This window comes from Doryrhamphus excisus, linkage group LG2, assembly GCF_037039965.1.
Source record: "Doryrhamphus excisus strain RoL-2023G ecotype Guam linkage group LG2, RoL_Dexc_Guam_v1.1, whole genome shotgun sequence".
Taxonomy (NCBI): Eukaryota; Metazoa; Chordata; class Actinopteri; order Syngnathiformes; family Syngnathidae; genus Doryrhamphus; species Doryrhamphus excisus.
In genome coordinates, this window is record NC_136358.1 from 5,676,352 (window position 1) to 5,691,345 (window position 14,994).

The window sequence follows — 14,994 nt, forward strand, 5'->3', positions numbered from 1 at the left end:
TGAGCGAGTTTCACATTGTGAAGTCATCGTTATAAATTCTTTATTCCATCATTCACTTTTACAATAAAATACTTCCAAAATCAAAAAGATACTTTAAAAACATTCACATATTGAAAACTATGACATAATGTATATACAGTACAGTGTATGCAATGTAACAACGGATGGATATGCAACTACATAAAACAATGTACAAGTTATAATTTGCAACACCACCTTATGTATACTGAAAAAAATACTATAATGTTCCAAGATGATTTTTTTGTTGTTGTTGTTTTGCTGCTCCTCAGTTCAATCAAGAAGTTGTTTAGAATGCAGGGCACTATTATTGTTGATGGTACAGTGAAAAAGAGTGAAGAATCCAAAGCCACCGTATGGTGGGAGCTCCACCATTTCACCCACAAAGCAATAGTGTTTGTTCAAAAGTGTAAATCAAATGCCCTCAGAAATACAACTAGAAAAAACAATGATTTGTCATCTTTAAAAAGGTGGCTTTCCCTCCATCCATCCACTTGTTCTCATTATGGTTACGGGTAAGCTGGAGTCTATCCCAGGTAACTTCAGACATGAGTTGGGGGTACACACATGACTGTTCACCAGTCAATCATAAGAGATGCAGACACACCTGTGGAGAATTAAGAGTCTCCCATTGTACTGTGTATTGGGGAGGTGTGTGTGTGGGGGGGGCTGAAAGAATGTGGAAAAACCCAAACATGCAAACTCCACAATGACATGTGAAACCCCATCTCCTCTCTGTGAGGCAGACGTTCTAACCACCATGCTGTCCAAAGTGTATTTCTTTTAACCATCATGCAGTATCGTGGAGCACTTCCATATTTCCTCCACGAGATGCCGCTGTTCCCCAACGTTTAAAAGTTCCCAACCGCGCTCTGTAGTTCTTCCCTGATGGCGTTGAGCTCCACCACTCCATCATTGAGAATATTGGCAACCTCCTTTATCTGAGCCACAAACTCCTTCTTGCAGGCTCTCTTGAGCTCCCGGGATTCCTTGAGGAAGTACTTGTCAATGCCACTTTGAAATTTGTGGAGTAAGGCCAAGTTCCTGTCGGTGACCTGCGTAGCTTGCATAATGGGCGAGTCCACCAGGCTGATCATCTGCACTGCTTTGCGCACCTCCCAGTCCTCGGAGTAGTGCTGCGTGCCCGAGCGAAGGAAAGGATGCCCGCGCAGTTTATAGATGCCGTGATTGACAAAGTGAAGGATCTTGGCTACGTCCTGAAAGTGGAGCTCGTATTCCTGCAGTAACCCTTCCACCTGATAACAACACATGCAGCTGCAGCCAGAAAGAAAACCACATAAAAATAAACACACACACACACTGCTTACCTTCTTGCGCTCCTGCATGTTGTTGACGTTATCCGAGATGGTCGCTGAGGCTGTGGTGATCCCTCCGGCGGTGGCCACACCCACACCGACAGCCGTAACAATGAGGGAGGCACCAAGGGTGAATGGGGCTAAGGCAAGGCCGGCGATGGCCGTCACACCACCAACGGCCGCCGTGGTTCCACCGGTGATGCCCGCCGCCTTGGCTTTCTGGTGGAAGACTCTGATATCATCAGCGAGGGCGTGCAGCATGATGATGTACTGCCAGAAGACCTCGGCACGCTCTGTGAAGACTTTGTTGAAGACGCGGAGGCCTCGCTGAACTTTTTCAGCCAAGACAGTGAAGGACCTGCCAGAGGGAATGTTGTTATTATACAAAATTTACATTCATTCATTCATTCATTTTCTACCGCTTATCCTCACGAGGGTCGTGGGGGGTGCTGGAGCCTATCCCAGCTGTCTTCGGGCGAGAGGCGGGGTACACCCTGGACCGGTCGCCAGCCAATCACAGGGCACATATAGACATACAACCATTCACACTCACATTCATACCTATGGACAATTTGGAGTCGCCAATTAACCTAGCATGTTTTTGGAATGTGGGAGGAAACCGGAGTACTCGGAGAAAACCCACGCATGCACGGGGAGAACATGCAAACTCCACACAGAGATGGCTGAGGGTGGAATTGAACCCTCGTCTCCTAGCTGTGAGGTCTGCGCGCTAACCACTCGACAAAATTTACATTCTAACAGAAATATGTGTCCTAAGAGACTGTTCATGAGCACCAAACATTAAAAAAATCATCTCCATCACATGTTTGCTCCACTTTTGAGAGAAGCTATGTTTTCATAAAGGAAAAAAAAAACACTTTACTCATGGACATGAAACCGCCTCTGACCCCACACCCAGCGAGAGGAGCGCTCCGTGGATATACGCCCACCACTTCATAGAAGACAGCTTTGTAAAAAGGCAGACTTCACTACAAATCTTAAAAATAGAGCATGGAGCTCTGCCAACTATCCGTCAGTCAGCTGCATGAGTAGGAGCTGCAAGTTTTCCTCAGTTAATAGGCTAAGCTAGCATGATGTTGCGGTTATAATGGTGTTGCATGTGATATCTAGCATGTTTTACATTGGACAAGTGCAGCGTGTATACCGTATGGGAAAAGGAGACAAAGCGCATAATTGTGCTTCTTGGAGACACACACACACTGTTGGAGTTTTGCGTTCCCAGTAGTGCTTCCTATATTATGATATATACAGTGATCCCTCATTTATTACGGTTAATTCGGTCCTTCTAGACATGAAACAACAGCCCTATAGTCACATTTACTTTTGTAAATAATCTTCTTCTTTCTCTTTGGGCTTCCCCCTTCAGGGGTCACCACAGCAAATCAATCTCCTCCATCCAACCCTGTCTTCTGCATCTCAACATGTCTTCCTTCACTACATCCATAAACCTCCTCTTTGGTCTTCCTCTACGCCTCCCACCAGGCGGCTCTAAACGCAGCATCCTTCTACCAATATATTCACTATCTCTCCTCTAGACATGTCTAAACCATCTCCAAGGCCTCTAACATGTAGTGTGCCTCTCATGTACTCGTTCCTGATCCTATCCATCCTGGTCACTCCCAATGAGAACCTTAGCATCCTTATCTCTGCTGCCTCCAGTTCTGCTTCCCCTCTATCTACTATTATTGTAAATAATAGTAGATATAATCAGTTAAAATAAGTAATTTAAGGCATAGATAAAACTCCAGCATGTGTGTCAGCATGTGGAACACATTAAATGTGTTCCATGTGGAGGCCAGGAAGTGACTAAGGTTCAGAGTTGAGTTTTTTTTCTTGTTGTGGGTTTCGGCCACAACATGAGCCGGTGTAATTATTATTACTATTACTGACACTTAGCCACCAATGTAGAATACTTCATTCACAATTTGCCTTGTGTCAATAGCTTACATTAGCATTTCAGTTCTTTTATCCATGTTATGGTTGAAAATTTTTAATTTTAGCAGAAAATACTGAAAGCAATTTGCTTAAATATGCATTTTTTATACTAATAAGCCACAACAAAACAGCGTGACTTTGAGCTGTGAAATACTAGAACCCCATTATTCTTACATCTAAGTGCAATGAGTTTGCAATGTTGACCTCCTGTCCTGGAGTCTCCTCACTAGGGAGGCATCCATGACATTGCAATGGAAAAAAAAACACCTACTTGGAATCATTGCTTTTGTCATCTTCATCTGGTGGCAACTCATCCCATTCTGAAAGACGACAAAGCAACAGGAAAATATGTTGGGTTTTTTTTCTGATTGATTGACAGCGTGAAGAGGCGTGTCACTCTTTTGAGCATAAAATGTTAACAGAGTGGTATATGACTCACGTTCAACTGTGTGCCACCACTCCATCAAGCTGTCTGTGTCCTGCAAAACGGAGCGCAAGAATAAAGCCACATCTTCTACACAATAACTACAGTGGAGTCAAACACTGCGTGGACACACTTACTCCGTCGGCGTCGCTGTCCTCCAGATCCTTTGCGACATACCCATCCTTCTCAGCAGCCATCCATTCAGCCTAGGAAGAGAAAAGACACCATTAGCGCTTGAGTTAGCAACATTCCCATCAACATGGAGACATGCTTTGGAAGCTATGTCGACAAACAAGTTGATACACATGTCACACGCTGGCTCCTTGTGTGTTTACATTTTTACACATTTGACTAATTTTCTATCTTATGCTCAGTTTTTGAGCAGCCTCAAATCGGTTCAAATCGTGACAATGATGTTAAAAACTGACCTGAGCCGCCTCTGACAAATGGTTGCCTGCTGAGTCCTCGTTGCCGCCATCCCACACTTTGTTCTGCCAAGAAACAAAACAAACAACGCGTGTGAGCGAGTGTTTAGGTGTTCCTCAGAACCAAATCTCAGACCCTGCTCACCTTGAATTTGGGCTTTCGAAAAGGTTTGCGCTTTAACTTTTTCTGCTTTAAAAAAAAAAAAGAAGAAGTCAGTGTTGAGTCCCTCCCAAAAAGAAGCTTTAAAAGTGGCGTCACCGGTTTGCAGATTTCCAGGTCATCCACTTCACAGTCGTAGTCTACTTTGGGCTTCTGGCGGGATTTTCTGTTTGGGATGACATCATCCTCGTCCAGCCAGTGGTCCGACTGTTGAAAGGGGAAAAATGAAGCCAAAGCACTTCGGAAAATGCAGCAACGGTAATAAAAAATACATTAAAAAACATACATTATATGCCTGTGCAGCATCAGCATGGCTGTGCGCCAATGGCTCCCCCAGTTCAGATGAACTGTGGATCGGCTTTTGTCTGCGCAAAGGCACCGGAGTCTTGAATTTGTTTTGTTTCTAAAAAGAAAGAAAAGATATGGTATCCACGTGTGTGTGTGTGCGCTTAAGACGATCAATCAACACTTTATTAAACAAAACAGGTGGATCATGGTGCCAGAAAGTTTTTGTTTGTCGCCAATAACATAATGTTGCAAAAAAGTTGATTATACTCCATGACTTTCTACTACTTCCTCTACTACTCTACTACTTCCTCTACATGTAATTTATCGAGGCGCAGTGCCACGGCGAAATAAAAACTGCCACACCTTTGTTTTTTAAACTTGAAAACATTCATTCATTCATTTTCTACCGCTTATCCTCGCAAAGGTTCCAGAGGGTGCTGGAGCCTATCCCAGCTGTCTTCGAGCGAGAGGCGGGGTACACCCTGGACTGGTCGCCAGCCAATCACAGGACACATATAGACAAACAACCATTCACACTCACATTCATACCTATGGACAATTTGGAGTCGGCAATTAACCTAGCATGTTTTTGGAATGTGGGAGGAAACCGGAGTACCCGGAGTAAACCCACGCATGCACGGGACAGAGCATGCAAACTCCACACAGAGGGTGGCATTGAACTCGGATCTCCAAGCTGTGAGGCCTGCGTGCTAAACACCCGTCCGCCCTGAAGCCTTGAAAACAAAACTTGAAAAACAATTTTCGGTAATATATTGTCTTATATATATACTGTAAATGCTACATAGATACATATATAGCTTATTATTAATGCACACACTGACGATAATTACTTTAAAAACAATTTTAAATATCATACTAATGTTTCACTGTACTTTATTTTGATAAACATGCATCGGAATGGCCTCTCCCCCACGTGTGACCAGATAAACGTACGTGACACATCTTGTTTTGATGTTCACTGTGATTCTTATCGTCAAGAGAATGAAAAATAGTCTGTAAAATGTGGAGTCAATTGACAACAGCTCATCACAGGCTAAGCCTATCGATGCCAGCATGTGTGATCACTCACGTTTCAATCTCATTCCACTTCCTGGCAACTTTGTTTACACATTTTGCCTCTGCGAAAAAAAAATCGCCTAAAATGGGCAGGTTGTCTTTGGAAAAATGGTTGGGATTGCTACTGAAATTTAAAACCTTGTTATATGTAACACAATTTCACAGCCTGTCTCCAATTATGGCCTGCTTAATTATGGCAGGTGTGGCAGATAAGACCAAGCTCCGAACCTGGGGAGACAGAGCCTTCTCCATCGCTGCCCCCACCCACTGGAACTCTTTGCCCCATTCACTCCATGCTTGCCCTGACCTTCCCAGTTTCAAAAAACAACTAAAAAACCACCTTTTTAAATCTGTTTTTAATGTCTAACTTTTTATATCTGACTGCTGTGCCCCGCCCCGCTTTTACTCATCTTTTAACTGTGTATAAACGAATGAATGTTATATTTTAGTGTGTCTTCTACTCTGTTTATTTGCTTTATTCGACTCCATTCTTCTGTAAAGTGTCTTTTGAGTATTTTGAAAAGCGCTATACAAATAAAATGTATTATTATTATTATTATTATTATTATAACCACATCGGCTATAATTAGATCCTTTACAGCACTTGACAGGTTTAATCATAAATACTCTAAATAAAGTGATAATGAAGAAATACCTGCTTGTGAGCGTCTGCTGCATTCAGCTCTTCATCATTCAGCATGACATCAAGGAATCTTCCGTTCATGTTCTCCTGTTATTAGGCGCCAAACAAAACCAGTCAGACCTTGCTTCAAGGTTTCTCATTCCACTTTAGAAATAACAAAAAGCACCTTGGAGCTGCGGCGACCCAGGTACAGCCCCTTCTTCTTTCCTGATTTTTTCTGCTGGAAAAAAAAAAAAAGTCAGGTCAGAACAGGAAGTTGAAAACTGATGTAGAATTCCAAAAAAGGAGGAAGTTACAGATTTGTAGTCCTCCGGCCAGGAGAATTCGTCATTTAATCCAGCAGGCATGCTAGCAGAGGTGGCGCCGTTCATATCCATGAGGCCACCCTAAGGACGTTCACACAATGACATGTACAATACACTCACATTAAAGATGTTAATAAAACTACCTGTCTGGTGGAATGGAGACTTTTTAACTGGTCCACATCTTCAAACATATTCTCCTTTGAGTCTGCGTGACTGCTGAATCCATACGCCCCCTTGGGTTGCTTTATTTTTAGATTCTTTTTGCCATTCTATGGGAACAAATAAACACAACAGAATGCCAACTACAGTGTCCATCATCACCAATTGCTGTGGAAGAGCCTGGAATTCAAAAAAGGGCGTACACTAGTGTAGCCGTCAGCCTCCTCTTGTCCCACTTCTTCTTCCTCATTCATGCTGTTGTCCAACATGGCCTCCTGGGGAACCGGTTTCACATCATTTACTATTTTTGCTATGTCACTCTGAGTGTCCTAATATTAACAGCAGTTCACTTATTTGTACACTTGTATGACACTTAATATTGTACGGGCATAATATATTCATTGATTGTTAAGAATTAATGATTTTTTTGTTGATTAATCACATCTTGACTCAATTGTGTAAAATAGTGTGCACAACATGGGTGCAACCAGCAGAGGCGCTGTTGATTTCGGTCTCAACTAGTTTGCTATGTCAGCTATGGAAAGTTGAGCTACATCCATGCTAAGGCACAACTCTTTAATTAATTCTTAATAAGCTTAATTAACTCTTTAATAAATTAATCTGAAAAAGAGGATGTGAGCCTTCAATTAATAGAAGGGTACAAAAATAAGACACGATCGGCGGAACAACAGGCTTTACTGCAGGCTTCAATTATCTCACAAAAGGCAATAACAGTAACATATAATAATAGGGGTGTCAAAAGCTTAAAACAAATTTAATCAGATTAATCACAGATTTTTTAAACAGATTAATCATGATTAATCACAATTCGCAACTACGTCTGAATTTTTACTTTAATGTATCTACAATTTTTACTGTATTTAATGAGTAGAAAGAAAAATGACGTAATGATGTTTGTATGTGGCTGCAAGGTGGGGGAGTGGTTAGTGCACAGGCCACACAGCTAGGAAACCTGAGTTCGATTCCACCCTCGGGCATCTCTGTGTGGAGTTTGAATGTTCTCCAGGTACTCCGGTTTCCTCCCACATTCCAAAAACATGCTAGGTTAATTGGCGACTCCAAATTGTCCATAGGTATGAATGTGAGTGTGAATGGTTGTTTGTCTATATGTGCCCTGTGATTGGCTGGCGACTAGTCCAGGGTGTACCCCGCCTCTCGCTCAAAGACAGCTGGGATAGGCTCCAGCACCCCCCGCGACCCTCGTGAGGATAAGCGATAGAAAATGAATGAATGTGTGCGTGTGATACCTGAGAGCGCCATCTGGTGGTGGACTCCTTCATTTCCATCCTTTTCTTCATTAAGTTGTTGTCCTGTTACATGATGGAGAAGAGAACAGCAGTTTACACATGCAGTGCCTTCATCTCCATCACATGATAGGTTACCTTGCTGTCAGTAGCTGGGTGTCTGTGGAGGAGGCTGGTGGACGCACGCCTCAGCAGCTGGTTGACTTTCTTCTTCAGAGGTTTCTTCTTCATCCGCCCAAAAGAAAAAGGGTCAGACTTCAACAAAGACAACAAGGCTGAAAAGCAAAAGATAATGTCCTACTTTGTTGTCCGACCAACTTTGCTCTCCATCTTTCCTTTCTGATGGTGAATCGTAGAAATCGTCCTGAGAAAAGAAAAATAAATATGATAGAGAGTGCAACTTACTCCTCAGGCTAGTACGTGATGGTTTACCTTTGAGCCTCTCCTGGACATCAGGGAGAACTTCCTCTCCTTTTTCTGTAGCACATGTTCAAACCTCAGCTGATGTTGTGTTTAAGAATAAAAGGTACAGGTAGTAAATCAGGGGTCTCAAACACGCGGCCCGCGGGCCAAATGTGACCTACACCTGTTTGAGGCCCCCGCCTTGATATGAAAGTTTAATGTTAGTGCGGCCCGCGCAAGTTTGATATGGATGCTGTATGGTATCATGTACCCAGAAAAAATTATTACGTTTGATTAATGTTCATGTTAAAGGTTAAATAACTGTTAATAGTTATCCTCCCTATCCGTGTGGAAGTGGTAAGTTTTTGGCTATTTAAGTTTAAAGGAAATAACTTGAAGGCTACCGTTTAGGTCGCTAGCTCTCTAGTTTGCGAGTTAGCATGTGTCTCAAGACCCTGCAGTTACGCAACATGTTGTAAATAAAAAGAGTATAAATGTGACTATAGTCGTGTTTTGTCATGTCTACAGGGCTCTAATAATGCTTTGTTCATTTTAATCTGAAAAAAATCATTTGTCTACCCACCAACTATATGTGGTTTCTTAAGTTTTTATTATTTGCCGTTTTATTTTATTTATTACTGATTGATTGATTTTCTTTATTCTTGATTTGTTTATTTATTTTTCATCTTATTTTGTGTAGAAAAATAAAAAGTAAGACATTTGAGAACAGTGGAATGTTTTATCAGAGCTTTTTTTTTTTTTTTTTTTTTAATCAATGCGGTTTTTTTTGTTTTTTTTGAAAACCTGTTGCGGCCCAGTCTCACCCAGACCCGAGCTCCAGTGGCCCCCAAGTAAATTGAGTTTGAGACCCCTGTAGTAAACAAACAATGATGAGTCACCTTGCCGTGCCTTCCAGCATCATCCTGATCTTCTCCGCTTTCCCCTCCTTCCTCAGAATCCATCTTCACCTGAACAGAAAGAAGGTTTTGTTGGCTTCCATTTTTTTTGTCCCTCTGTAGTCAGTTTAAAAGAGCTCTTACTCTCAGAGATTCACGACGGAGTCGAAGCTTCCCTGCCTTCAAAGACAAAACACAGACATGGCTCAAGAGCTCCACTGGAGTGCAAATGAATAAAAAAGGTTTTCTTACTGGTTTAAAGTCAGGGTGGAGTTGAGGACTGTCTTCTGGCCAGTCTTCTACACACCGCTCCTGTTTTGGACCATATTTGATGAATATACATTGCTTTAAAAAATAAGTCTAGTAGATGTTTGTGTAAAACTTCTCTACACTAATGGCGTACTCACACTCCAACAGTGTTGAACTTAGGTGCACTTCCTTTTGTGGTCCCCACTGAGGGGCTGTATGCCCTGCAACAATATTTTTCGGCTTCCAGTGTGGGGACATCTGAAAATACCGGGTTGCCGTTTCCACGTAGAAAAACCAAAGCGCTACTTATGAAAACAATGACGTCACCGAACCGTCGCCATAAGTGGAAGATGACAGACTTATGCGCATGTGTTCTTTCTTTTTCTATAGTTTGGCTCCGTAGATGACTGTTTACAGCGCCACATGCAGGTGTGCATTGTTTATTACATCGTTTTAACCTAGTGATTTGTTTCCGTCTGGATGCAACCATTTACTAGTCGCAGGCAAGCGAGCATGTCATGGGTTTTGACTGAGAATTTAGCATTACCATATTAAAAGCTATTACATTATGACTTGATCTATGATCTATGACTTGGGCCTGAGCATGGTATGACTGGTCTAGTGTGAGTACATTCAAAGACAAGTCTGTCCCCAAACCTGTCCAATCAGCAGAATGTCCTCAAAGACAACATAGTCCTCTGGCTTGACCTCTATATTGTCCTGCAACACAAAGTGGCTCATTAGAGGCTCATTATGAGCTAATCAGCACCCAAATTGGAACAAAGAACGCACCTCGGCTTTGGTTCTGAGGCGAAATGGCGGTATGGGTAGCGGTTTAAATGGTTTCGGAGGAGGTTTCGGCGGCCCAGCTGGATCTGGTTCCACCTTGACAACCAAACAGACATCACTTGCAGCTCAGCCAATAGTAAAATGTTATGTTTATAAAGTGGCTTACGGGCTTAGCTGGCTTGGGGGGCTTTTCTGGTCTGGGAGGTCTGGAACGAGGAAGTGGCTTTGGTGGGCGCCTGGAGAGTGTCCCCTGGAAGTTTGGTGTCCAAAAAGACACAGACAACATTTAGAAGTGGATAACATGACTTTGTGTCAGATTGCATGTCAAATATTTAAAAAAAACTACATACAAACTCTAACTCGGTCGGAGAAGAGTCCGGTGAAACCATTAGTTTCCGGGCCTGACTAAAAGGGGTCGGCTGGAGGATTCCATGCTTACTTCCCTGGGGAGTGGTGAGTACAATGTCATTTGGTGCATTAGAATGCTCGGATTGGACCAGCTGGGCCGATCCAAAAATGTCCTTGCTATCGGGCGTCTTTGCACTGAATGAGTCACTGGCACTACCGCCATCTCCAAATAAATCCTTCACTATCGGGCTGGGGAATGGCTCTGCAGTGGAGGAAGGGGAAAATACATCCAGATCCGAGCCAGATAATCCGGAATAAGAGAATCCTCTCCCGTTTGTTTGAAACTTGGTGGAGGCAGAATAAAACTGGTTCCCCAGTGGAGCTTTTGAGGTGGTGAAGAGATCCTCTTCCGTTATGACAGAAGGCTGGAATGGATCCGCTAAGGGATTGGAAGACTTGCCAAAGACCTTCCCATCCTCCTTGGAATTTTGGAAAAGATTCTCCATGTACGACTGTGAGTCCTTGTAGAGGTTCCCAGTAGGATTCTCTTTGTAGGTATCAACTGAGTTGCGGTTGATGCCATTATAATGGCCTATTGAAGACGCACTTTGGGATGTCGAGAAGTTGTCCTGTCTGTTGTTTAGGCTGAAATCCTGAATGAAGTCCTTCTGAAAGTCGGACACTGTGGCTCCATTTTGAGGCACAGAGACACCATCCATGTGGGTCTCCTGGGAGGGTTTCAAGTCAATATCTTTGTCACCGTTGTACTTGTTCCCGGATTCCTGATGGCAGAACATGTGACTGTTACAAACTTGAGTCACTGTCAAGGGACAGTCAAAAAGCAATACTGGTCCTTACCAAATAATACGAATAAAAAGGGTTACTGCTGGCCACATCCTGCAGGGAAAACAAGATTGGTTATGATGAAAAAACAATCTCACAATGTCAGGAAACTCACCAGAGAGCTTGGTTGGAACCCAGAAGCTGCTCCATTCTGTGGTGAAGAGACAACTTTAGATACATCTGCTCACTCTAATGCATCTAGCACACAAGGGTGAGTACACCACTCACATTTTAGCATTTTTATGACAGTATATATTGGCAATAATAGAGAAAGTAAACATGGATATACTGTAGCATAGTCAGTGTACAGCTCGTATAGATTTATTATGCACTGAAAATTAGTCAACACAAAGTCCATCCATTTTCTATACTGCTTATCCTCACAAGGGTCATGGGTATGCTGGAGCCTATCCCAGCTGTCTTCAGGCGAAAGGCGGGGTACACCCTGGACTGGTCACTAGCCAATCACAGAGCACATATAGACAAACAACCATTCACACTCACATTCATACCTATGGACAATTTGGAGTCGCCAATTAACCTAGCATGTTTTTGGAATGTGGGAGGAAACCGGAGTACCCGGAGAAAACCCACGCATGCACGGGGAGAACATGCAAACTCCACACAGAGATGGCCGAGGGTGGAATTGAACCCTGGTCTCCTAGCTGTGAGGTCTGTGCACCAACCACTCGACCAACGTGCCACCTCCTGATAACCAGCCACTAATATTACAAATTTCAAGTTCAAACATACAAATGCAGGGAAAAAACGTATTACTAATTGTAATTGAGTACTAGACTACTACTAAAAGACATGGTTTCGTTGATAATGATAATGATACGATAATGATATGATAATACTGCTTATCCTCACAAGGGTCGCGGGCATGCTGGAGCCTATCCCAGTTGTCTTCCGGCCAGAGGCGGGCTAAATCCTGGACTGGTCACCAGCCAATCACAGAACACATATAGACAAACAACCATTCACACTCACATTCATACCTATGGACAATTTGGAGTCGCCAATTAACCTAGCATGTTTTTGGAATGTGGGAGGAAACCGGAATACCCGGAGAAAACCCACACACTAAACTCAAAATTCCCTCACCTATTTTTCGACTCACTTCATACACTCGCCTACCTCCCCTTCGCTTGATCATCCTATCTGCAGTCAGAACGCAATCTAGATGCCTTCACTGACTTGTGATGAGTCAGATATTTCCCATTCTTTTTGAAAATGCACATGTCCCTTATTTTGGTGTTTAAAAAAAAAAAAAAAAAAAAAAAACATGCTTGGCTGAAGAGCTGCATGGTTGCCACAAGTTGCTGACCCCTGCTCAAACTAAACTTAGAGACATATTTCATGAGAACATAACATAAACTGGTTGTGCATGTCACAAAGTGCTCGCTACTGTGAGTGAAGGTCAAAACAAGAGAAAAGGGTGTGGACGTCACCTGGGCTGAGGCAGGCAGCGGCTGATTGTTCTCCGTCTTGAAGGCACTCTGAGAGGAGAACAACAACATGATATGAGACACAATGCCTTCTGGAGGTGATGAATGTTGATCTATGACTTCACCTGTGTCACGTCACTGTCAACGAGGCCATCCTGTAAGAAAAAAGACATTTTTATTCAAAAACTTATTTATTCAAATATTCCTGCTAAGAACTGAGAGGGCGCTCACTTGTTTACGTCTCCACTCATCCACAAGAGAAAAGCTGGAGTCGGAGGCAGACGAAATAGGAGTCTAAGTAGTATGATAAAGAGACAGTTGTCAGGATATTCACAGAAACAGAACCGAATCTGATAAAAATATGTATATACATTATATATATATATATATACATACCTGGTACTGATTGTGGAGTGGGGATTGGGAAGCTTTCTTCAGCATGTTTTGCAGCACAGCAATACTCTGCAAAGACAATGAACATGCTGTGTTTCTCTCATGAAATGATCAATTTTCTATGCCGCTTATCCTCACTAGAGTCGCGGGGGTATGCTGGAGCCTATCCCAGCTGGGATAGGTACAACCCGGACTGGTCACTAGCCAATCACAGGGCACATATAGACAAACAACCATTCACACTCACATTCATACTATGGATAATTTGGAGTCGACAATTAACCTAACATGCATGAAACCCGAATACCCGGAGAAACATGCAAACGCCACACAGAAATGTCCAAACGGAGATTCGAACCCGCGTCTTCCAGATCTCCTGACTGTGTTGTCAACATGCTAAATGAAATGATCATTCATTCATTCATTTTCTACCGCTTTTTCCTCACGAGGGTCGCGGGGGTATGCTGGAGCCTATCCCAGCTGTCTTCGGGCGAGAGGCGGGGTACACCCTGGACTGGTCGCCAGCCAATCACAGGGCACATATAGACAAACAACCATTCACACTCACATTCATACCTATGGACAATTTGGAGTCGCCAATTAACCTAGCATGTTTTTGGAATGTGGGAGGAAACCGGAGTACCCGGAGAAAACCCACGCATACACGGGGAGAACATGCAAACTCCACACAGAGATGGCCGAGGGTGGAATTGAACCCTGGTTTCCGAGCTGTGAGGTCTGCACGCTAACCACTTGACCGCTGTGCCGCCTGAAATGATCATTGTTAAATAAATATGCCAAATAATGATTTTAGTTCATCTTGACAGAAAACTACACATTTTGTTATTTTGACTTGAGTACACAACAAAAGTAATTCATGCAGCCCAATTAAACATCGTAAAAGAGAAAGTAGGTGAAGTGATTGTTGTGTACAGGAATGTGTCAAACTGGTTGCATGACAGTGCGAAATTCATTCTCCAGTCACAGAATAGGGGACAATATGAACATATATTTCATCACACAAAGTTCAAATAATAATATTTTGAATCAATTAGAAAAAAAAATCCAACTTACAGGTCGTCTCTCGATTGTGGTGCTGTCGCCAATTGGCGCCCGCTCCTGAAATAACATCCACACAAGCTTAAACAAATATCAAACAAACAAAGCTTTGCGTCCGTGTTTTGCCGTCCCACACAAACTAAACTTACCGTTTCCGCCCTCATGTTACCCTTATCTAACTTTGTTGTAATCTTCGGTATTTCTGCTAAAAAGCTTTTGTTTCCTTGTGGAATGACAGCAATCAAGCCGGCTGTCTCCACGCTGTTTATCATATCACCTTCCAGGGATCTGTCAATGCTCTGTGAGCAGGTCAAAACATCCGGTGATTAACTTTCAAAGTAAAAGCCACACGGGGAACCCCGGAGGTGTAGAATTCGCCCTTCCTTGTATTAGTGTGTGACTGATAATGTATGGTATGGAAACTGGAACACACATTTTTACCAAACAAAGCTTCCAAAATGAGTTTTTATTTTATGTATCATTTTGGCTCTTTGATGTTACATCCGTTGTCTGCAAGAATTGACGTTC

General features: G+C 42.8%; 2 protein-coding genes across 11 annotated transcripts; both read right to left on the reverse strand.

Moving 5' to 3' along the window:
- Window positions 1-669: 669 nt before the first annotated feature.
- Window positions 670-13,138, reverse strand: LOC144894409 (uncharacterized). 10 transcript variants are annotated; one of them, XM_078796490.1, is made up of 28 exons: window positions 13,018-13,138; window positions 11,679-11,714; window positions 11,579-11,617; window positions 10,723-11,502; window positions 10,539-10,622; window positions 10,376-10,468; window positions 10,241-10,303; window positions 9,587-9,646; window positions 9,479-9,514; window positions 9,338-9,406; window positions 8,469-8,537; window positions 8,355-8,400; window positions 8,175-8,260; window positions 8,040-8,102; window positions 6,975-7,046; window positions 6,756-6,881; window positions 6,604-6,693; window positions 6,474-6,527; window positions 6,320-6,394; window positions 4,586-4,702; window positions 4,399-4,506; window positions 4,285-4,329; window positions 4,143-4,205; window positions 3,852-3,920; window positions 3,730-3,769; window positions 3,562-3,610; window positions 1,347-1,692; window positions 670-1,274 (listed from the first exon to the last, which is right to left on the reverse strand). In XM_078796490.1, exons 1-28 carry the CDS (start codon window positions 13,084-13,086, stop codon window positions 870-872), a joined length of 3,252 nt encoding a protein of 1,083 aa, XP_078652616.1. In that variant the 5' UTR covers window positions 13,087-13,138; the 3' UTR covers window positions 670-869. The 10 variants fall into 10 exon arrangements, with proteins under 10 accessions (XP_078652616.1, XP_078652615.1, XP_078652614.1 ...); XM_078796489.1 differs by having other exon boundaries at window positions 6,474-6,524; window positions 8,175-8,261; window positions 8,338-8,400; XM_078796488.1 differs by having other exon boundaries at window positions 4,285-4,326; window positions 8,175-8,261; window positions 8,338-8,400.
- On the reverse strand, window positions 13,089-14,760 carry LOC131126334 (uncharacterized). The gene is made up of 5 exons (XM_078796508.1): window positions 14,616-14,760; window positions 14,482-14,526; window positions 13,411-13,476; window positions 13,246-13,308; window positions 13,089-13,169 (listed from the first exon to the last, which is right to left on the reverse strand). Exons 1-5 carry the CDS (start codon window positions 14,736-14,738, stop codon window positions 13,128-13,130), a joined length of 339 nt encoding a protein of 112 aa, XP_078652634.1. The 5' UTR covers window positions 14,739-14,760; the 3' UTR covers window positions 13,089-13,127.
- Window positions 14,761-14,994: the final 234 nt, after the last annotated feature.

What these genes read in the sequence shown, in the direction of transcription:
- LOC131126334 (XM_078796508.1), bottom strand. Translation starts at nt 14,738, where the DNA reads ATGATAAACAGCGTGGAGACAGCCGGCTTGATTGCTGTCATTCCACAA. An exon ending in CACTCCACAATCAGTACCAG is followed by an intron (nt 13,309 to 13,410) that starts GTATGTATATAT and finishes CATACTACTTAG; the next exon opens with ACTCCTATTTCGTCTGCCTC. An exon ending in ATGAGTGGAGACGTAAACAA is followed by an intron (nt 13,170 to 13,245) that starts GTGAGCGCCCTC and finishes TTTTTCTTACAG; the next exon opens with GATGGCCTCGTTGACAGTGA.
- LOC144894409 (XM_078796487.1), bottom strand. Translation starts at nt 13,086, where the DNA reads ATGTTGTTGTTCTCCTCTCAGAGTGCCTTCAAGACGGAGAACAATCAG. An exon ending in CTTTTTATTCGTATTATTTG is followed by an intron (nt 11,503 to 11,578) that starts GTAAGGACCAGT and finishes TTCTGCCATCAG; the next exon opens with GAATCCGGGAACAAGTACAA. An exon ending in TTCGAAAGCCCAAATTCAAG is followed by an intron (nt 4,206 to 4,284) that starts GTGAGCAGGGTC and finishes GTTTCTTGGCAG; the next exon opens with AACAAAGTGTGGGATGGCGG.